The following is a 22,773-nucleotide window of genomic DNA, read 5'->3' on the forward strand; positions in this document are numbered from 1 at the left end:
CCAGCCCAGGGGATGTTAAGGGTTGTAGCACTCAACCCTCTAGCTATGGATATGTTGCCCATGGTGTAGGGTAAGGGGGAATTGCAGCCTGTGGTTTCCAGACTGACCCTCCTGCTTTATGAGTTCTGTAGAGGGGATGGCAGTGGCACAGGCTGGCAAGGGCACCCTGCTATGTCAGGTGGTTTCAAGGGAAGGTCAGAGTGCACCTCCTTTTATGGTGCTAACTAGCTCTGGCCAGGCTCTTACAAAGATTGGCTGGACTTCCACTGGTGGGCCACACATGCCCAAATAACCCTCTAGTCCTCTTGAATCACAAGCTATACACAAAAGACAAATATTTAAGTGCTGGGGTTACAGTAATAAACATGCAATGTCCCTTCTTTCATGGAAAGACAGAGTATAAGCTAATAAATACATATGTAATATGAAGAAAGAATAAAGCAGGTGGAAGTGGTTGGAGTGTGTTTGTTTAGATAGTGGGATCAAAGAAGGCCTTTCTGAGAAGGTAGTGTTTGATAGTGTACATCAATTATTGGAAGGCATGAGCTCTGCCAAGATCTGGGAGAAGAAGGTTGCAGACTGAGGAAACTTGAGGTAGGGTGGGCTGGCATCTTGAGGACAGGAGGGCCAGGTGTGGCTGAAGCAGCTGGGCTGGGAGGAAAGTGGAGGAGAGAAGGTCATAGAGGCACTCAGGTCCTTGGAAGGGAGGAGGATTTTATTAATGGAGTAAAGGGAAGCCATTAGAGAGTTTTTTTTTTTTTTTTTTTTTTTTTGAGTCGGAGTCTGGCTCTGTCACCCATGCTAGAGTGCAGTGGTGCAGTCTTGGCTCACTGCAACCTCTGCCTCCCGGGTTCAAGCGTTTCTCCTGCCTCAGCTTCCCAAGTAGCTGGACTCTCAAAGTGCTGGGATTACAGGTGTGAGCCATCATGCCTGGCCCTGGAGGGTTTTAAGCAGGTAAATGCTATGTTCTGATTCATGTTTTTGTTTTATGAGACGGAGGCTCACTCTGTTGCCCAGGCTGGAGTGCAGTGGTGTGATCTCGGTTCACTGCAACCTCACCTCCCAGGTTCAAGTGATTCTCCTGCCTCAGCCTCCTGAGTAGCTGGGATTACAGGCATGCACCACCAAGCCCGGCTAATTTTTGTATTTTTAGTGGAGATAGGGTTTCACCATGTTGGCCAGGCTGGTCGCGAACTCCTAACCTCAGGTGATCTGCCCACCTTCCAAAGTGCTGGAATTACAAGTGTGAGCCACTGTGCCTGGCCCCAATTCACATTTTAAAAACATCTGTTTGCTAATTGAAGAGTAGGTTGTAGTGGGTAAATGTGGTGGTGGGGGCCAAATCTGGAAGCAGTGAGACCAGCTAGGTAGAAGGCTATTACAATCATCCTAGTGTAAGAGGAATGTGGCTTGGCTAACAGAGAAGCATTTACTCCTATGTTGAAACTGCAGTAATACATTATACTTAAATTGCATCATCTTGCTCTTAAGAGCTGTAGATTTCTAATGATTTAGGAGACATCCTTAGGATCAAGTGGAAAGAACCTTATTTGAAGAGATCATTTGATTGCAAAGCTCAGGCCCCACCAAAAGGCTGTTTCCTCAGACCATTAACAAAAGGGAACTATTCTATGGGAGTTGATTTAGCCCCTGAAGTAGCACCACTCAAAAGGAGAAGATTGCAGGGAGGGTTCCTTGGAGGCATCCACAAGAAAAGCCCCTCTAGCATGGGTGGTGAAGAAAGGTATGTCTGGAAGTAAACATTCTTATCATAGTTTGGGCTGTTGGGTCTATGTACCGGAGACTTCATGCTGTTCACCTGCTCTGCTGGAATGCATTCCCTTTACAACAATGGGTAAGAATCCTTCCCTCCCTTTTATTTGAGGACTCCCAGTATAAAGTTCTCAACTCTAACCATGTTCAGAGACCCCCTCCCCCCACAGGAGGCTGTGCAAAGGCAAAACATGGTAAGGTGAATCCAGAGACCTGATCCCCCACCTCTACTGCTCACTAAATGGGAGCATTTAATGTGTTCTCATGTCTTCTCATTGCAGTTGCTCAGAATCTTCCAGGTTATACACTACATTCCTTGACATTCATCTTTTCTGCAGGAGCTGCCAGCCCTTTGATATCCCTGGGACTGCACTTCCCCCTGTGCTGCCCTTGGCCAGAAGTCATTTGCATCTCAGATATGTCCAAAAATGTGTTTCAGCATTGGTTGCTTTGTGTGTTCATAGCCTTGGTTGTGAATTCTCCTTTTGGCTCTAGTGCATAGACACACCATGCAGGAGCACGTTTTGCATTTTTGGTATCCTGTATTTAACAGAGATCCCCTAGAGGAGCTGTCTCCAACCTTTTTGGCAACAGGGACCAGTTTCATGGGAGAAAACTTTTCCATAGGACAGGAATGGGATGGGGGGTGGTTTGGGGATGAAACTCTTCCACCTCAGATCATCATGCATTAGTTAGATTCTCATAATAAGCATGCAACCTAAATCCCTTGCATGTGCAGTTCACGGTAGGGTTCACGCTCCTGTGAGAATCTTATTGCCACTACTGATCTGACAAGAGGCAGAGCTCAGGTGGTAATGCTCACCCACCATGCCCACCGCTCACCTCTTGCAGCCCGGTTCCTAACAGACCATGGACTGATATTAGTCCTCGGCCCCAAGGTTGGGGATCCTTGCTCCGGAGGTTCCTTCTTGTGCTTTTTCCTCACTTTTAACCTGGATTCTTGTATTTGCATCTTGAACTCTCAAACTCTGTAAAGTTCTTGATATATTTAGAAACAAATGCATTTCATCATAATGTGGAAAGTAAAGATGAATGATTTGACGGTCACAGTTGAATACACTGGGTCTTTGTGTAACTTTGCTGCTTCGTGTGGTGACTGGAGAACCCTCTCTTTTATGGAGTTGTGTTTTGGGAGATGGTGAGCATTCCCAGGATCCTTTCCCCAATTCTGTCTTCACTTTTCTCCAACTTAATGCTAAGGATATTTCAGGCCAGGACCAGGGACTTGTCTGAGCATGTTCAGTGTTATTCCCTACATGGATGTAATTGTTTACCAGCTGTTACTGGTTACTCAGTTCTTCCCCAACTTTGGTGTAACAAGTTGTTCTAGCTTCATTTCAGGATTTTCAGGAGAAACAACTGACTACTCTTTCCTTAAAGGAGTCAGGGGTTGCGCGTAAAGCCCATTTCTGTGTATACCCGTAAGTGTTCCTTGTTCCTGTTTCCTGTTGGACAGATGTGGGGGTGACACTCTTATCTTCAATCCAGAAGAACTTAGGACTTTCATTTCACTTCATTTCAAATCCAAATACAGGAATGACCACAAAAGAAAGTGACCATCACTACTTTCTGGTTTTCTTGTGGCATTTACATTAACCCTCTGTAATACTGAGGGTTCATACGTATCGCTCTTCTCTCAGATATGTTGAGTTGTATTATATGTGACATACATATATATTTAGGTATCTATATCTGTCTCCAGCCAAATTTCTTCTTGCTGGAGTTGTGAAGATCTTCTTCACATAATCCCACCAGTGAAAACTCAGTATATCCAAAATTGAACTCATTCCCACTTCCCTCTACAGACTTACTTCTTCTCTAATATTTCTTATCTGAGTAAAGGGCCTCACTATCTCTCCACTTAGCAGAAACCTTCACATCATATTCTTGTTTTCTTTGATAAAATGAATCTGCAAAACCTGTTGATTTCATTTCCTAATCTTAGTCCATGTCTTGCTTAGATGGCTTCAGTGGCCTTTTTAGTGGTTCTTCTGCTTTCAGTCTTCTTCTTCAGTATTCCACATTACTTACAGAATGTTCTTTCCAAAATACAAATGTGTTTCTGTCACTTCCTTACTGAGCTGGTATTCCCTGTTGCTGTAGATCTGTTCTCAGCCCTTCTCTTCCCCGCTTAGTGTCTGGAAGCTAACCTCTATGGACTGCATTATATGGGCTTCTTTGCCCTCTGCCTTCCTGTTGAGTTTGGCTGATTCAGGGCATTGAGGGGACAGTGGGAGAGACAGGTTGTGGTACCCATGCCATTCCACAGGAGTCCTGGCAGTGGCTGCATTCCTTTAGACTACAGTCCTCCCAGTTCCAATGACTCCAGTAACATGGATCCTCCACTTGCCGTTTTGGGACTCGGGCTGCTAAAAGCTTCCTGCTGTTGTTAGTGCCTGGGAACTTCATAGTACCTTATTGTTAGTGCCTTAACCCTGTCCATATCTTTACTGAACTATTTTAATTAAATCCATTTGAGTGTCAATCGTTTCTTGCTGAGACTGATACTTACCTAAAATCCTTCAATGCTTTGCTTTCAAGATGAAGTCCATATGGTATAGTAGTATCCATGGTTTACCACTCCAGGTACAGGTGTTCATATACCTTCCATCCATGCTCCCTCACCGATATAACAATCCAGTATCTGTAAACTGAATTAATTCTATGATTTACGTCATCTTCATGATTCTGTACACACTTGCTGGTCCTGCCCACCCCCGCTCCCACTTCCTAATTTTTGTCTCATTGCCTCTACCTCACCCTTCAGCCCTTTACTCATATTTTTTTCTTTTCTGGGGAGATGCCCATAATTGTTGCTTTCTGCTTCAGAATTGAAGGGGTACCTGTTCTCTGTGCTCTTAGTGCCCTCCCATGTCATAAACATTGACTCTTGGGCTATAGTATTTTCTGTCTGTCTCCTCTTTGGTTGGAAATACTGAAGGACTATAATTACCATGTAGGAGAATTTATTGGCCATAGAATGTTAAAACTACTACCTCCCTGTGAATTTTTTTTAAAAAAAGATTCTGGGCAATTAAGGATTTAGAAAATGTATTCCCTTTTCCATCTCTCAGTTCAAAGGTGTAAAGCTTTGAAGGAAAATGATTTAATTAGAACTTCTGAGTCAGACTGTTACTGCTTCAATCAAAATTCCCATGTGGAGTGGAAATACATGTGGTCAACTATGGAGGTAAGGGCCTACTTTTAAATCATATATTAGGGACGGAGAATTACCATGTCCTAGGGACAGGAAATGTACCATTTCAGGAATAGAAACAATTTTTGGTATGATACAGATCTGTGTATCAGTATGAAAGCTGACTTGAGGATCAGACTCAGTGGTTCAATGCGTGGGCAATGTGAGAGAGGACATTAACTCCTTCATACTGTCCCTCAGCCCCTCCCAAGCCACTCCCAATGAATATACTATCTAAATGCATGCAGCATGCCTGCAGTTCAGGCACATCTCAAGACAGCATGTTCCTCTTACTTTCCAAAATTGCTATCCAAAGCCTCCAAATAGGAATTCTGGAATAACCACTGATCCCAAATATGGCCAAAATAGCAGTTGCTCTCAATTGCCTAGTACTTTCCTTCATTCAGCAGTTAACAAATATTTATTGAGCACCTATTAAGTGCCAAGAACTATTTCTAGGCTCCTAGGATACATCAGTGAACAAAACAGATCCCTGCCATTGTGGAAATTTGCATTATCCCAGGTGGGGAATAGTAAACAATAAATATAACAATGAAAATGGTAAAACTAGTAAGTACTATGAAAAAAGAAAATGTAGAGTAAGATCAGTGGGATGAGAGAAGTGGGAGCAAGTTGGTCAGGGTAGTTCTTGTTGAGAAGGTAACATTTGAGAAAGATTTCAGTGGAGTGAGTTACCCAAGAAGGTACCTGGGGGAAGGTATGTGGGGGAAGGCTGAGAGAATAGCTGGAACATTGTATCAGGAAGCATTTGATGTTGATTGGTACCATTGCTGATAATATGATCACTTGCTTAAGGTAGTGTCTGTCAGATTCTTCCACTAAAATTACTATTTCCTTCCCTTTAATGAATGTTTTGAGGTGATAATTTGAGACTATGTAGATAAACTCTTCCTCATGAAACTTTCATCTCTTAGTTTATCATTCATTGATGATGCTTTACTGAATCAATAATCATGTTGATGTTCTATATCATTTTTTTTTTTGAGACTGGGACCCACTGCAGTTATTTAGGCTTAAGTGCAGTGGTGTGATCTTGGTTCACTGCAGCCTCAACCTCCCTGGCTCAGGTGATTCTCCCACCTCAGCCTTTGAAGTAGCTGGGACTACAGGTGTGTACCACCACACCTGTCTATTTTGTATTTTTTTTTTTTTTTGTATTTTTAGTAGAGATGTGTTTTTGCCATGTTGCCCATGAATCTACTGAACTCCTGGACTCAAAGCAATCTGCCTGCCATCAGCCTCCAAAAGTGCTGGGATTACAGGTGTGAGCCACCATGCCCAGCACCATTATTCCATTTACATTCATTGGCATTCTACTATAAGGAAGAGTTTTTCCTCCTTCCATTTATTTATATCCGTATGGTCTCACAAGTTGCCAGTTAATGTAGGAGACTACAATCCATTACTCTCATTATTTATTTTGATACTCAAATTGTCCTAGACTTGGCCAGTCAGATGGAGCCCCTACAAACTAGGTACTATGTCCTTCTAACATGTGCCTTGCATTTTTGAGCACTACTTTACTTTCTGGCAAACAAGATATTCTAGGCTTGTTGTGTAATTTCCTAGACTCAGCTCTGGAGTCATACATTTTTTCCAAGGAAGAGTCAACATTAGGTGTGTTCATTACTACTGGCATATTGTCATGTGTGTACACACACATACCCACCCATACACCTGCACATACATCTATATCTACCTATTAGAAACTGTGAGTTATGAGATCTCCAGTATGACAGGGTTCATTCTTGTTTTCCAATTTTCATATTTATAACTCCCTTCTCTGATAATGAGAAACCTGGTTCCCATTATCCTCAAATATGTTTATTTATTTACCTAATCCCAGAATACACTAAAAGTGGTTTCAGAATTGCTAAGTCATAACATTACCAAAACCAAACCTAGTAACAGGAGTTCAATATTATTTATAGTGTTTAAAAAAATTTTTTTTCTGAGATTGTGTATTTTAGGTTAATTCACCCCCATCTACTATCAGTATGGGGGTGAATTATTCAGTATGGTTACATGATTCATTCAAAATATAGTTTTTTTTTAAATTTGTTTCCATTTCAGGGTGTTCCTCCATCCTGGTCAATTTGATTATCATTTTTATTTTATATTTGTTTTAGTTTGTTGACAAAACATCACTGTATAAAATATTTGAAGAGATTTATTCTGAGCCAAATATGAGTGACCAATGGCCTGTGGCACAGCCCACAGATTCTGAGAACATGTGCCTAAGGTGGTCAGGGCACAGCTTGGTTTTATACATTTTAGGGAGACATGAGACATCAATCAAATATATTTAAGGTACAGATTAGTTAGGCCCAGAAAGGCAGGACAATTTGAAGCAGGGAGGGGTGCAGTGTTCTAGGTTATAGGTAGATTTTAAAATTTTCTGATTGGCAGTTGGTTAAAAGAGTTATCAATAGAAAGGAATGTCTGGGTTATGATACGTAATTGTGGAGACCCAAGTTTTATCATAGAGATGAAGCCTCTAGGTAGCAGGCTTCAGAGAGAATAGATTGTAAATGCTTCTCATCAGACCTAAGGTCTGTATTGATATTAAATGCTGGTTGGCTTTTTCTAAATTCCAACAGGGAGGAGAGTATAACGAGGCATGTCCAACCCCTGCTTCCTGGCATAGCCTGAACCAATTTTTCAGGTTAACTTTGGAGTGCCCTGGTCGAGAAGAAGATTCGGTTTAGATGGTTAGCAGGGTGCAGGATGTTGGAATTTTATTTTTGGTTTACAAGCTTTGTTTACTTTTTTATTCTCAGACAAGATCATAGTGGGTTTTTTAAATGGCATTTTATTTTTAATTTAAAAAAATCTTTCTGATTTTTAATTTTTTAGATTTGGAGGTACATGTGCAGGTTTGTCACATGGATATATTGCATAATGCTGGGGTTTGGGCTCTACTAAACCCATCCCCCAAATAATGACCATAGTACCCAGTTGGTCAATTTTTGACCCTTGCCCCTCTCCCTCCCAACCACCTTTTGAGGTCCCCAGTGTCTGTTGTTTCCATCTTTAGGTCTGTGTTATTATCATTATTTCCGAGTGTCTACAATTAATATGGCTTGAAAATTAAAACTCTACACAAAGGTATTTTCAAGAGGTGTCACTTTCCTGCCTCCCTCTATTAATTCCTATCCAACCCTGGTAGGCAATCAGTTTGAGTAGTTTCTGGTATATCTTTCCTGTTTTTTTTTTTTTTTTTTTTTTTTTTTTGCAAAAGTAATTAGCTGTGCATATTGACATAGATGGTACCTAAAGCCATGAAACTGAGTGAGTTTAGATGGAGAAGAGAAGACGACGACCAATGGCTAAGCCTGGGTTAGTCTTATATTAAGAGTACAGGGAGATGGAAGGAGCCCGCAGAGGAGAGATAAAAGAAGCAACAGTGAAGAAGGAGATGTCCTGGAAGCCCTGGGGAGACGTGTAACAAGGAGAAGGGAATAATCAGCAGTGCCAAATGCTGTTGATAGGTCAAATAAGATGACTGAGAATTAGTTGGGCATTTGGGTTAGCAACATGGAAGCACCAGTGACCTTGTCAGGGCAGCCTTTTGGACATGAAAGCCTGATTGAAGTGGATTAAACGGAGAATGGAAAGAGAGGAACTAGAGACTGAAGGCACGGGCAGCTTTTTAAAGGAGTTTCATTGCAACAAGAAGCAAAGAAATGGGTGGTAGCTGGAGGGAAAAGTGGAGTCCATAGAAGGTTGTTTCTTCTTTTTTTAAATGTTGTATGCTGATAGAAATGATCTCATAGAGAGGGAAGAAGTACTACTGGGATGTCCTTGAGTAGGCAAATGTGGACAGGATCCAGTGCCCAAGTTGGGACTTGCCTTTATGGAGCCTGTAAATTTCCTCTGTGGAAGAAATTTCCTCCCCACAGGCAGGAAGCAGAGCATGTGCCTGCAGGTGCTGACAGGTAGGTGGCTTTGCACATAGGAGCTGGTGGACATTCACTTCTGATTTCTTCCATTTTCAATGAAGTAGGTAGGATCAACAGTGGAGAAGAGGGTGGGGAAGGAGGTGTTGGAGTATTGAGGAAGAAGTTGTGAAATCCTTTGTTGCAGGGGGTAGAAGAATGAATGAATACTAGTATGTGGTATGAATGACTGCAGCTTTCATGTCCCTCTCCAAGTTCATAGTCATGGATTTGAAGTGAGACCGGTGTGCGTTTCTCCAGCACACTGGTGATGCAAATGCAGGAGTAGAATGGTGGAGAGTTGGATTTTGCAAGTGAGCATGACAAAGCAAGTGGGATGCAGAGGAGTCAAGGGTATGTGCGAGGGAATGGTGTATAATAGTTCATGGGATTTAGCTGTCTAAAAAGAGACTGAGGATATGAAGGGGTAAGGAGCAGGAGAAGGATGTTCAGCTGCTTGGGGGTGTTGGGGCACTAGATTGGTACACTGGAAAGACAGGAGATGGTGGTCACACAGTGAGATGCATGAAACACAACGTATGGAGGGGCTGCAGTCTGGTACTGACAAGGTCAGGGGGATAGCCATGGAAGTGATTAGCTGAGGTAGGGAGGACAACAGCATAGAAGGAAAGGAGTCCCAGGAACTGAGAGGCCAGGATACTGGAAGGATTGGTGTGTACATTATATATACTGAAATCCCCAAGAAGAATGGCAGGAAGTAGTATTGAAGAGAAAGCAACTTGAGCCAGGAGCCAGAAGCCAAACTCAAAGAGAAATCTGGGAGTTGTAGATAGATAGGTGGGTGATATTATCTGATAGCCTGGGATTCAGAGCTAGTGCTCTTACTTCCCTTTTCAGGTTTGCCCTACTCTTAGACAAAGAAGAGGAATTAAGAGAAGGACAGACAAAGGCAGCAGCAAAATTGTCATTTAATGACCGCTGGGTTGTCAACATTGGCTTGTAGGTAGTGCTTTGTTGAATGATGTGAATAGGACCCGAGGTTGGGATCTGGTCCCTCAACGGGCATGGGGAGAGAAGCCTGAATTACAAATGCTCACCTGATCCAGAGAAATGAAGTGCTTTTCCCTAATCACAGTAGAAAATGGTGTCAATCTAAACCCTATTTTCAAACTATGCCTACTCACATAGTTTACCAACTATTACAAGCATACTTCAGAGATAATGTGATTATGGGTTTGGTTCCAGAACACTGCAATAAAACAAATATCCCCATAAAGCAAGTCACACAAATTTTTTGGTTTCCCAGTACCTATAAAAGTTACATTTACAATATACTGTTAGTCTATTAAGGGTGCAGTAGCATTATATTAAAAAAAAAAAACCTACATACCTTAATTTAAGAAATACTTTATTGCTAAAAAAATGCTGGCACAAAGACATGAAGTAAGCACATGCTGTTGAAAAAATGTTCCCAGTAGACTTGCTCAACACAGGGTTGCCGTATACCTTCCATTTGTAAGAAATGCAGTCTCTGCAAAGCACAATGAAGTAAAACAATGAAATGAGTATGTCTATATTTTCTTCTCATTCTTTTTAATGTCTCTTGGCCACAGTAACTTGCTAGGAAAGGGATTTAAATTAACCACAGCATACGGGGAGAAGCATTCACTTTCAACAATGTCTGTGGTTCAGTGTGTATTTGGACTAAATACAGATCTGTTGAGTCCACCTCTGGGATCAGGACATAGAACACCACCCTGTGAATTGAGCATTCTTTACTCAGCTAACCTTGGGTTCTCTTTACTCCTCTGCTCATGTTTTTAAGAAACCTATGAGAAGTTTTGGCCAGATGCAGTGGCTCACATCTGTAACTCCAGCACTTTGGAGGCCAAAGCAGGCAAATAGCATGAGCCCAAGAGTTCGAGACCAGCCTGGGCAACATGGCAAAACCCCATCTCTCCAAAAACATAAAAATTAGCTGGGCGGGTGGCATGTGCCTGTGGTCCTAGCTACTTTGGAGGCTGAGGTAGGAGGGTCTTCTGAGCCCTGGAGGTGCAGGTTGCAGTGAACAGGGATCCTGCCACTTCATTCTGGGCAACAGAGAGAGACCCTGTCTCCAACATAACAAAAAGACAAGTTATTCTGTTTATGGATCTGTTTGTTCTTGTTTTATAGGTGAAAATTACCAGTCCAGGCCTTTTCAGAATTGTATATATCACAGAAAAATATAATTGCCAATATCCAGAAACCATACTATCTTTTATCAAGTGTGTGATTCATAACCTTTGGACACCAAAGGAGTCTAACAAAATAACCATAATCATCAATCCATACGGGGCGACTGTGTGCTTCTCTGTAGAGCCTGAGAAGAAGATATTTAAGTATATGATACATGTGAATCGAAACAGTAAGTCTGATTTTATTATACTTGACTTTCTGAATTTAGTTTTTCTGGAGTAACTTTTCAATTAATTGACTTTTATCTTTTACCAACATTACATTGATAAATGTTTGTTATGTGTTTGTGTGTCTTTTTCACTCTAGTTGTGGATTTCAAACTCTTCTTTGTGTTTGTGGCAGGAGTTTTTCTTTTCTTTTATGCAAAGACCCTGAGTCAGTAAGTATTCCTTTTTATATTTTTAACGTTGTGAATGAAAGGGGGTTTAGGTAAGTTTTTGACCACATGCTAAATATTTTCACACTACTGTGCGTTTGTGGTCTTGCTTTAGGTTTTGCAGACAGTAGGTCTGAAGATGGTGTTGGAAAAGACTTTGAAAACAGTCACAGTTATTTGTGTAACATGATATGTTTGTGTTACAAAGTGCTTTCACATATTTTATGTATTAACATATTTTATTAGATCCTGATAATAACTATGCAAGCCCTGTATTATTGTTCTCATTTTACAAATGAGAAAAGCAACATCCCTCATCACACTACTGGGTCTTATCAGGGCTGGAGATTTGTTCTCTGGTTTTCTGGTCCACACACCTTGCTCTATTACGTTAGAGCTGCCTCCTAGATTTGTGGCCCTGATACGGAAAGCTGAATATAGCAAATATCTAACTCTTAGAGAAACATATTATCTTTTTCTTATTTATTACTGACATGTTCTCATCTGCAAACCATTATTCTGATGTTTTGTTTCTTAGAATTCTCTCATGAGAAAGAAATATTTTTTCAGTATTTTACTTCTTAGCTTGTGGGTTCTAGGTTAGTAACCCACACTGGTCAGCTATTCTTAACATTGCTGATTTTGAAGCTTTTCCTTATAGTATTATCAAGTGTGTTTAATGTCATCTGTGAACTTTATAAACCACATGATGCATACACAGCATGAAGAATAAAGCCTGCACTCCGAGGAGCTGAGCCGTAATCCCTAGTCCTCCAGTGAGCAGATAATGACTTAGGGAAGATTTTTTAACTTCTTAGTGCCTTAATTTTCTCCTTTCTAAAACCTGGAAAACTGCCTGCTGCATGATAGGTGTTCAGTAATCATTGTCTGATCATAACCTGAATATGGAAAATAACTCAGACATTCTGTTTTGAGTTAGTGGCAAGCAACTTACCATATTACCATAAATTTCAAATATCCATTTTGTTTTTTAAGAGTAATGAGAAAGTAATGTAATGAGAGCTGCCATCTGAGTTTCTTGTTCTTAGCATTATTTATGACTGACGTTGCCAGGTTAAACATGTTTTTCATACTGAAAGTGCTGTTTGGTATGTAAATGGCTTTTATCTGTTTATCTTGACAGAAGCCCTACTTTCTATTATTCCTCGGGAACTGTGCTAGGTGTTCTAATGACATTAGTCTTTGTCTTGCTGTTGATGAAAAGATTCATTCCAAAGGTATGCATACTATGTGCAAATGAATAAAAAATGGAAATCATGATCTTACACACATGAAAAATTCATCAAAATTAATCGACATTATGATAGTTTATAATTTAAACTATGTTTCTTCATTATGTAAACTGGTTTTAAAATGTATCTTTTTCTGGAGTTCCTGATTGTATTGCTATATGTAGTATAGTATTGTATTACTATATGTAGGCTTAGGTAAATATTAAGTTTTGGTGATACTTTTTTTGAGACCCTTTTACTTTCTAGGTAATCTGTTTTTCTTAAGTGATAGAAAGCTATTTCTATATTGAGTGAAAATGTCTATTTATTGAGCTGGGAATCTCATGATGCTGAACCATTGGGGCCTTGAATAACAGCACTACTACATCTGGGGATTTTTTTTTTTAATTATTATTAGTTCCACACACACCTGTTTGTTTGTTTGTTTGTTTGTTTGTTTGAGACAGCAAACAACTCTGTTGCCCAGCCTGGAATTTAGTGGCATGATCTCAGCTCACTGCAACTTCAGCCTCCTGGGTTCAAGTGATCCTTCCTCCTCAGACTGCCCAGTAGCTGGGACTACAGACACACACCACCATGCCCAGCTAAGTTTTATATTTTTTGTAGAGAGAGGGTTTCACTGTATTGCCCAGGCTGGTCTTGAACTCCTGAGCTCAAGTGATCCACCTGCCTTGGCCTCCCTAAGTGCTGCGATTATAGGCATGAGCCACTGTGCCTGGCCACACCTTCAGTAAAATAACACACTGAACTTAGTTGAAGATAAATACATAATTCATGATGGTGGCGTTGCAGTTACACTGATTAAAGTTTGTAACAGCAGCATTATTTTGAGATACATTTATTCTTTGTAACAGTGCTTCTACAACTTCAGTGTACATGCAAACCACGTGGAGATCTTGTTCAAATTCGGGTTCTGATTCAGCAGTTTGCGGTTGGGCCTATAACTCTGCCATTCCAGCAAGCTCCATGTGATGCCGCAACTGCTGTTTTGTGGACCATATCTTAAGGCCCTAGGGAGTTTCTTGCATTGACTTCAATTCAGTTTGATTTAGGAGTTTCTAATACAAAAGGTTTATTTGTTTGCTTTTATTTTTATGAGAGTGAATAAACCAAAAAATATGTCATTTATTTTCTTCCACACACAGTATAGCACCTTTTGGGCTCTAATGGTTGGTTGTTGGTTTGCTTCAGTTTATGTTGTCTACCAGTTGATGGAAGATCTGAAGTGGCTGTGGTACGAAAACAGAACATATATATTAGGTAGGTAAATAGAAAAGCAGTACGCTCTGTGATTGGTAAAACTGAGATGTACAACTAGAGCCCTTCTTTTGATAGACGTTTCTCTCCAGTGTCTAAATTTTCATTTTGAACTGAGGAAAGGTGCTACTAAAAATAATATTTTGTTTATCTTATTCCCGTTGTTGGTGGTTTCAGTTCATTTAGATCTCATTTTAGATGATTTCCGTATGACATATTTCTTAGTTTTCTATAGTAATGATCAAAAGAGGAAAAAAAAAATGTGTCTCTTGAATTCACGCTTCTGAATTGTGGTTAATCTCTGATGACATCTAACTTGTAATATAAGTGTTTCTCTGAAAAGCAGCTGCTTATTTCTTTCTCTTAAGTATTCAGTAGGAAAGGTGAGAAATCCTAAATACAAATGAATAATGAAAACTTGACTTTTCAGAAACAGAGAGGCTAAGAAACCATTTATTTTCCTTGTCTTATGTTATAAAATAAATGTTTTTGTTGTTTATTTTAATAAGAAAGTAATGAACAATGAGAGAATCAATTTTCTCCTAACCTTTAGCACCAAATTTCTCACATAAGTTCACTTCCCTCAAAAGCAATTAGGTTTTTTGTTTTACTTGAAAATTGTGTCTTTTTAGCTCCTTCTTCTTTTTGTGCTACTTTTAAATTACAGATATCGTGGTACACTCCCTTAAATACTTCGCTATTCATCTCTATAAAACAAGAGCCTTTCCCATATGATCAGTTAATTATTATCTAAAAAATAATTACATAAAATAATCTATTACCTAGGCCATTTCCCATTCTTGACGGCTTATATAAACCAGGATATGGTCCGGAACCACATTTAGCATCTGTTTTGTCCTGTAAATTGCTTTTAATCCATAACAATTCCTTTTTCATCATAGTGATATGCTAAAGAGACCAAGCTTGTCCTATAGAATGTCCACCTTCTAGATTTATCTGATGACCTTTTTATGGTAGAATTTAACATGTTCTTCTCTTCTGCGTATTTTCGGTAAACTGAAAATTAGATCTCAAGGCTTGGTTAGATACAAATTAAGCAGTCAAGGCAGAATACCTATGAGGTGATGGGCACTTCACCTTGGATGATACCCAGAGACACAGAATAGCTTATAGTCTCACCATCATGATGAGACTAAACATTAGATTCAGAGGGTGACTGCCTCCACTGTAAAATTACCTTTTCCTTTTATGACTAGAAAGTAAAAATAAAAAATAGGATTTGTAGCCAATGGTGACATACAACTGCGACTTCTTCCTGACCAAAGCAATCATGATAACATTTGTCTAGTCAGGGCACTGGACTAAAATATAGACAAACATATATTATCATAATGAGTGTACATCCCAAATTATTGCAAAAGTCAGCGTAGTATCTCATATGGAAGGAATAACGCCCTATGTGCATTTTTCAACCTTATGTCATTGGGAAAAGAAAATAAAAATTAAGGTACTCTAATAGTTTTTACCTTTAAGTCAAGGCTCTGCCAGGTTTTTCACATAATGTCTCAAATTTAAATTTATATTAGTTTACCTCTTCCACTTTTCCAGGCTATGTCTTGATAGTTGGATTTTTCAGCTTTGCTGTCTGTTACAAGCATGGGCCCCTTTCAGACGACAGGAGCAGAAGTCTTCTGATGTGGACACTGCGGCTCCTCTCTCTGCTTCTGGTCTATGCGGGCGTGGCCATGCCTCAGTTTGCCTATGCAGCCATAATCCTTCTCATGGCCTCCTGGAGTCTGCACTACCCACTGAGAGCATTCAGTTATATGAGGTGGTATGTATCATTTTTTTCCCCAGTAAATTTGACATTTTGAGCTCTAGTTTTATTATTTGGGGGAGTTTTTGCACACATCATATTTAATCTCATAATTACATTTAATCTGGAGATTTCTTTCTGAGCAAGATTGGGTGTAGAGGGGAAGACGGCCCCAAACGTGATCCCATCTCTATGCCTAGTCTTCATTAGTTGTTCAGAGGTGTATCACCAATTACCAGGTAATTAGAGTTCACTAAGAATTCACTAGAGTCCATGGCAGAAGTACTCGGGCTCTGGGTTACCTAAAATTTCTTCTTTTATTCAACATTTTCTTTAATTAGAGCCAAAGACTGCTTTAGTGGTATCAGCTGTGCATAAGAGCTATGAGTTAGGAAACAGAAATGAATCATAAATGATTTAAAGGTATTATTTGTATTTAGGACTTTCTTTTCTCTTAGGTTTTAAGTTAAGCCTTACGCCCTTTGAAGTATAAAAAGAAAAGTGAAGTAACCTCTGTCGTCACAGCTTTGTTATGCCTCTCCTCAGTCATCGAGTCTGAGCAGCTGTTTTCATGTCAGGTGTACAGATGGACAGATGGAGATAGTTCTTACCCTTGAGGTATACTTGCTAGACATAGGCATACATGTCTATCTAAGTATTAACATGGAAACTTACCCAGGGACCAAGGGTATATAGAGAAAGCCAGGAGAGCTTTCCTGGAGGAGATATTACTAGGCTGAATCTTAAAGAATGAATAAAAATAACCAGATGAATAAATGTGGAGGGCTTTCCTGATGGAGAGAAAGCCCATTTGGTACCATCAGGAGGCAGGCAGTACTGTTAGTGCAGCAAGCAAGGTAGGCATGGGCCAGATGCATGGCAGGCCATTGCTAAGCAATCTAGTCCAATCCTGTACACAGTGGGGTTTACATGAGACATTTTAATTAGTCCTCTCTGACTGCTGCCTGTACAGCAGTTATCAAACTAGTTGCTTACGACCTAGACAGAAACTACAGTGAGTGATGCTGAGCAGGGGTAAGGCAGCGGTGACCAGGAGGACTGTGGGAAATTCTGCAAAGCAACCTCATTGAAAATGGGGCTGTCACCACTCAGCTTGGGCTGATTTCTCTTCTGTAGGAATATGGGTCCTGCGTTGCCAGATCTACTGGTTTTCTAGAAAAACTGGAAATGGGAATTAGGATTAGAATGTGAAATCTTAGGATTTTTAAATGTTGGCACTTAAAAATAAAAATAATTAAAAATACATTGAAATCACACCAGAGACCATAAATACTCATTGGCTGGTGGGATGTGGCCCATCTGTCTTCTGGCACAGCAAGTGGATATAAAGGGGAGGTCCCTATGGCACGAGAACAGTTATCAGACATCACAGTGGTCCAGGCAAGAGATGATAAGGACCTAGGTGAGGACCAAGAGACCCAAGGCTGGAAGAGGGAGTGAATAAATGTTCAAGAGGTAAAATGGGCTGTGAGGAAGGACACTATGGTGACTGGTAGTTTATGGAACTGATAACTGTGTGTTGCAGTATCACTGGGTTAAAATTGCACCAGTGACAGAACAGGGAGCCCACACAGAAGATATTGGCAGGGATGAAAGGCAGCAGGGCAGGGTTGGAGGGTTGACACTGACTGGGTCTCTCTTTGCCCCATCTGCCCGAAGCAGACAGTGACTAGGAACACCAGAGGTCTTGTCAGTGAGGCTGCCCCGCCCTCCAACATCTTTCAGGTCCCTGGCCCTTTGCCAGGCTTGTGGCCTGAGGAACCCAGGATAGAGTTCCTTCTTCCTTCCCTTTAACCATCCAACTCCCTGCCAAGAGCAAAGTGCATTCTGCACAGTTTTCTTTTGTGCACTTACTGTGTTCTACAGTAATCAAAATGTACTGTAACTTCCTCAACTTAAAATTTTGCTAGTGAATAACTATATAAAGAACCAGGGAATGAAACAGGAATTCATCAATTCCTGTTGTACAGTACTTTCTAGTTGCAAAGAGCTGTTTACTTATATTTTAATAATATATTGTAACTACTCTTTTGATTATCCTTATTGAACACTTAACTGTAGGCCACTTACTGTGCTAAGCACCCTACACAAAATGTCTCATTTGACCTGTACAGTGACCTATGAAGTAGATGACATAGATATTATTGCTTCCGCTTTTATTTTTTTCATATGAGCTAAGTGAGGCTCTCAACTATTAAAGAATTCCCCAAGTTCATATAGTGAATAAACCTCAAAGGCAGGACTGTGTCCAGGTCTTCTGGCTCAGCATCCAGGGTTTTTCCTGCAGGAAAACCATTCATTGGTATTCAGAAAAGGAGAAGGAAATTATGTCACTGGTTCCTTAATCTAGTTCATCAACTATAAGATCTTTAAAATATAATAGATTTCTTTGGTCCCAAACCTCAAGAAAAAACTATATATAAATTTAAATATATGTTAAATAAATATGATATTCTAATAATTCTAATGCTCATATATATTTGGGAATCTCTGGTTAAATTTAAAGCCACCCCAAAATATTTTTAAAAACTCATTCATAAATAAATGTTTTTAAAACCTTAGTATTGTTACTATTTTAGGAGATTCTTAGATTCCTAAATTTTTAGGTTCCTACTATGAGATTTAGGGTTTTCCTGATTGGAAAAAGAAAGTTCTAATCATGATCCACATGGCATGTAATAGAGGAAGAATTACTATAAATTTTGTACCATATTTGCTCTTTCTCTCTAGGATTAGTCAGAATCACCACCACTAGGTGGAAGTGATACCCCACAAATCCTTCCAGGTTTTTGGTGGTCTGGAGAGTAAATGGTCAGTGTTCTAGAGGGTCTGCATAAAAGGACATTTCAAAGGCTTGCTTTTGTTAGCACCCAAGAAAATCAACAGGTTAAGCATAAAAAAACAAAACAAAACAAAACAAAACAAAACCCACAAAAAAACAGGCTTTTAATTGCCTGTGTGATTAGAAATCAATGAGGAAGAAAAATACAATTAACATCTGTATTAGAAATTGATTCTCAGATGCCTTAGGACATTATTTATGGTAGTCCAGAAAATGGGGAAATGTACTATCAGGCCCAAAAATACATTTTCTCTATACCTCAGTCATGATAACAGCAATAAAAAAGTATAGATATGATATAGAGGAAGTTAAGAAGTATTATTACAGTTACGAGCTAAGATACATATTTTTGTAAATCTTAAGGATTGAAATAGACGGTAATCCCACAACCACATGCCATGTATTTTAGGAGAATGAAGCAGTGGTTTCCAACAGAAGAGCTGGTGGTGAAGTATCTTACGGAAGATGAGTACAGGGAGCAAGCTGATGCTGAAACAAATAGTGCTCTGGAGGAGCTGCGCCGGACCTGCCGAAAACCCGACTTCCCCTGGTGGCTGGTCATCTCTAGACTCCACACTCCTGGAAAGTAAGTCGTGCTCTGCTGCTCCGACCATAGTTTAGTTCAGACTGATTTTGGAAATAATATGATGGTTTGGTACAGGCACTGCAGTGTAGAAATAGACTATTTCCCTGGATAAGCGATGATGATCAAGTTGTCAGAGGTCCTTTTCTCAGTACTGTGACTTTGCACAGTAGAACTGCTGATGTCAGAGTAAATATTTATTTGATGCTTTATAGGGAAGGCCATAAAGATAACTTCCCTATGGGAAGGGAAGGTGGAATAAGATGTGTGACTGCTTCTATTTCTATTGGTGTGGAAAGTCATTTTTAAAGTTCACTAAGAAAGACATCTGTCCCAGCATTTTTCCTTATTGCTTTCTCTTCTTTGTAACTCTATCCAGGTAACAGTGCCCTCAAATTAAAGATGGAAGGGGGAAAGTATTTGACACAAAATAATGAATAATAAGAAATTGAAACTAATAAAAAATAGAGACAAGAAGGAATTAGAAAACAGGAGTGGGTACATTTGGCTCACTTGGTGCTTTTACATCTGCCTGTCTCTCTGCCCTTTCCATGAATAACTGTCTTAAGAGGGATCACATAAGCCATTCCCATTTTTATACCCACTGTGTAAATGTCACCCACTACTGATGCAAAGTCAAATTTAATTAAAGGGGATAAATAGCAAGCAAACATGTTATCTTTCAAATAAACCTTCCTGAGATAACATTAACTTCATTTAAAACAAAAAACTTATTAGATTTGCAGACTTTGTTCTTGGAGGAAGCCACTTGTCACCTGAAGAAATCAGTCTGCATGAAGAGCAGTATGGCCTTGGGGGTGCCTTTTTGGAAGAGCAGCTCTTTAACCCAAGTACTTCCTGACACTGAACCTTCAAGTTGACTTCATTCTGGACAAGGATATGGGTAAAGGGCAGAGGTCTGTTAAAGTTAGGCAGAACTGTTATAGTGAACAGTGGCAAAAACATTTGCTATAGAGAAAAGTCATTGTGGGAAGGAAAGCTAACCCATTTTGAAGATAACTTAGCATTCTTGGTGACTTCTGCTACTTATTGTACTGTAGGTGGGTATCAAGATTCTGTGACAGCCATTACCACTTTCCTTGAATGAAGACTTTCGTTAGGAACAGGGGAATGATGTTCTTCAAAAGGCTAGTAAGCACGAACAGGTGCTTTGTTGAGACCAGGGCACTCACGCCACTCTTAATCCCCTGAACCTGTGCCAGAGAACTCTGAAATAGTCTTCCTATATTTCATCAGCATAAGTCCAAAAAGAGACCTGAGACACGCTGGACCAGTTGTTTTCCAGAATACAGCTCAGAGGATACTACTAAGTGTTAGTCAGTAAAGGTATTCTGAGGTCAACTAAGAGTGATACAAAGTTAAACTAATGTTCCTCAGGACCTCTCAGAGGCATTATTCATGCTCACGTGCACTGTGAATCTCCCAGAGGGGAGAAATTATGCAGTTTCTTGTTTAATTTGACCACAGAACTCTTTCATGAGATTAATATTCTTTGGAACACACTTGTTTGGAAAATGCTAATGGTGGTGGAATTGAGCTTTGGAGAGGTTAAATAACATGTGCAAGACCACATTGAGAGACAACACTGGTAGAAATCCAGCCCTGGTGTATCCTGTGACTCAGGTAGACAAGATCTTCAGGTACAAGCTTAGGAGCCATCTCCCTAAAGCCACAGGCCTCACAATGTTGGTGACTTGACTTTTTATTTTTCAATAATCCAACTTGCTATTTAATTGTGATAAAGGGAAACGTTTCTTAAGATATTTTAAAGTTTTTTATAATACATAAGATTTTTATATACATATAAAAGGATTAGATACTATGATTACTTTTTTTTTGTATTTTGAAATTGAAGGCATTTAACCTCTTGTGACATTTTGAATTGAATTTGAATTTAAAAAAATTGTTTAGCTTTATGGGTTTATAACAATTTCTTACAAAACAATTTTTTTCTTGATTTATGATATTAAAATCTAGAGTGGAATGAGGGGCTAACTGTGAGCTTTGACCCTGAGAAAAGAAGGCCAAAACATAGATCTAAGAAAAGATTTGAACATGGCAAGACATTCTCAAGGTTAAGATGTTGCTAAATTGATTCTGAGAATCCAAATTAGGCTTTTTTGCTGTGATGGGGTCATAAAAATAATCTTTTTATTAGGACAAGGGTTATGGGGGAAGGATGCACAGAATTTTGGCACTGCTGCTTTCCTGAGCGAAATTTGGTAGAGTTTTTCTGTCATGAAAAAAGAACATGGCTACCCATCTGGAATTTTCTAGATTGATTTTAAAATGATAGTTCCTCTTTGAAGTAATAGGTCAGTATTTTCAGGTCTGTTTTTGCCAGACATCTTTTCATACTAGGAACTTTTATTTTTTGTAATATTCACTAATGATAATCTGTGCCTTTAAATAGACTTTGATTTTAAAAAACCAAAGGATATATTTCCCATTCAGATTTATGGTAACTATTTTATGAGTAAACAGAAGTTTGAACATTTTTCCTATGGTTTAAAATGATTTTTTAAATAATTATATTTATTGGTGATGTAAATGTAGCAGATGTATCAAAGCCTGTGCTCACCAAGTTCGTCTCCTAAGAGGAAGCTTGTATGATAACAACACAAGCACGTGAGTAAGTAACACATGAACAATCTGCTGGGGCTGCTGGGTACATCCCAGCCAGGACAGCCGCTGGGCCAGGGGAAGAGGTACTGCTGAGGGAAGGAAGCAGCTCCTCACGGGCAGCTAGCCAGCTGTAACCATCACAGTGAGAACAGCCAAAGGGAGAACAACAGCAGTCCTTCAGGATATTGTTTTCCATGTTTATTTTTAGAGGAAATCATAGGTTTGTCAGTTTCTGCTTTGTGACTACCATGAGAAGTTAAACAATTAAAAGCATTACTTTGATATGTTTAGTGTATTTATGTTGTTTTCATTTGATTTCGGGTATAGTATAGTACTGATCACAATTCTAATCCCCATCAAGCAATGTACAGGTAACCTGTAAGAAATCTTTCCCTCCTTTCTCTCCTCCCTTCCCTTCTCTATGTCCCTCACCTCTTCTCTCCTCCTTCCTTTTTAAAGGCCTTTGAACAGTTTAAATGACCACTCAATAAAATGGCTCTGCCCTTCACAGGTGGTTGGAAGTTGGCTTTGTGCTTCACATACCGTAACAGGTGTACAATTATGGAGCCTAACAGATCCCTTTGTTATGTTATTGCTTATGTTTGGTGCCTACAAAAACTTACTGTTGTTAGCAAGTTGGATGGTTTGACACCAGATGTGTGGGCGAGATATAGTGTAGGTGGCACGCTTAAAACAATCATATCATTCAAGTGTTGTTTTTAAAAGGTTTTAAAACACATTTTACATATCACAAAAAATGCTTTGTGAATTAGTTGTATGGTTTGCCAGTAAAACTTAGGGCTGAATTACAGGGGAATGTCCATCTGACAGGAAAGACAGTATTTCCATTTATGACTTTTTTTTTTTTTA

General features: G+C 39.6%; 1 protein-coding gene across 6 annotated transcripts in view; it reads left to right on the plus strand.

Annotated features, from left to right (window-relative positions):
• The window catches only part of NEMP2 (nuclear envelope integral membrane protein 2), an 86,368-nt gene that overhangs the window by 4,792 nt on the left and 58,803 nt on the right, over positions 1–22,773 (plus strand). For 3 of the 6 annotated variants that reach the window (XM_074399353.1, XM_039469877.2, XM_039469878.2), the window contains exons 2-8: positions 4,869–4,984; positions 11,086–11,317; positions 11,455–11,527; positions 12,669–12,762; positions 13,923–14,037; positions 15,604–15,829; positions 19,084–19,260. In XM_074399353.1, the coding sequence (XP_074255454.1) occupies positions 4,869–4,984; positions 11,086–11,317; positions 11,455–11,527; positions 12,669–12,762; positions 13,923–14,037; positions 15,604–15,829; positions 19,084–19,260 (1,033 nt within the window). Of the gene's footprint in view, positions 1–4,868; positions 4,985–11,085; positions 11,318–11,454; positions 11,528–12,668; positions 12,763–13,922; positions 14,038–15,603; positions 15,830–19,083; positions 19,261–19,995; positions 22,186–22,773 lie in introns of those variants that run through there. The other 3 variants (XM_039469876.2, XM_074399355.1, XM_074399354.1) reach the window with 2 other exon arrangements.

The sequence above is a fragment of the Saimiri boliviensis genome, chromosome 5 (assembly GCF_048565385.1).
Source record: "Saimiri boliviensis isolate mSaiBol1 chromosome 5, mSaiBol1.pri, whole genome shotgun sequence".
Taxonomy (NCBI): Eukaryota; Metazoa; Chordata; class Mammalia; order Primates; family Cebidae; genus Saimiri; species Saimiri boliviensis.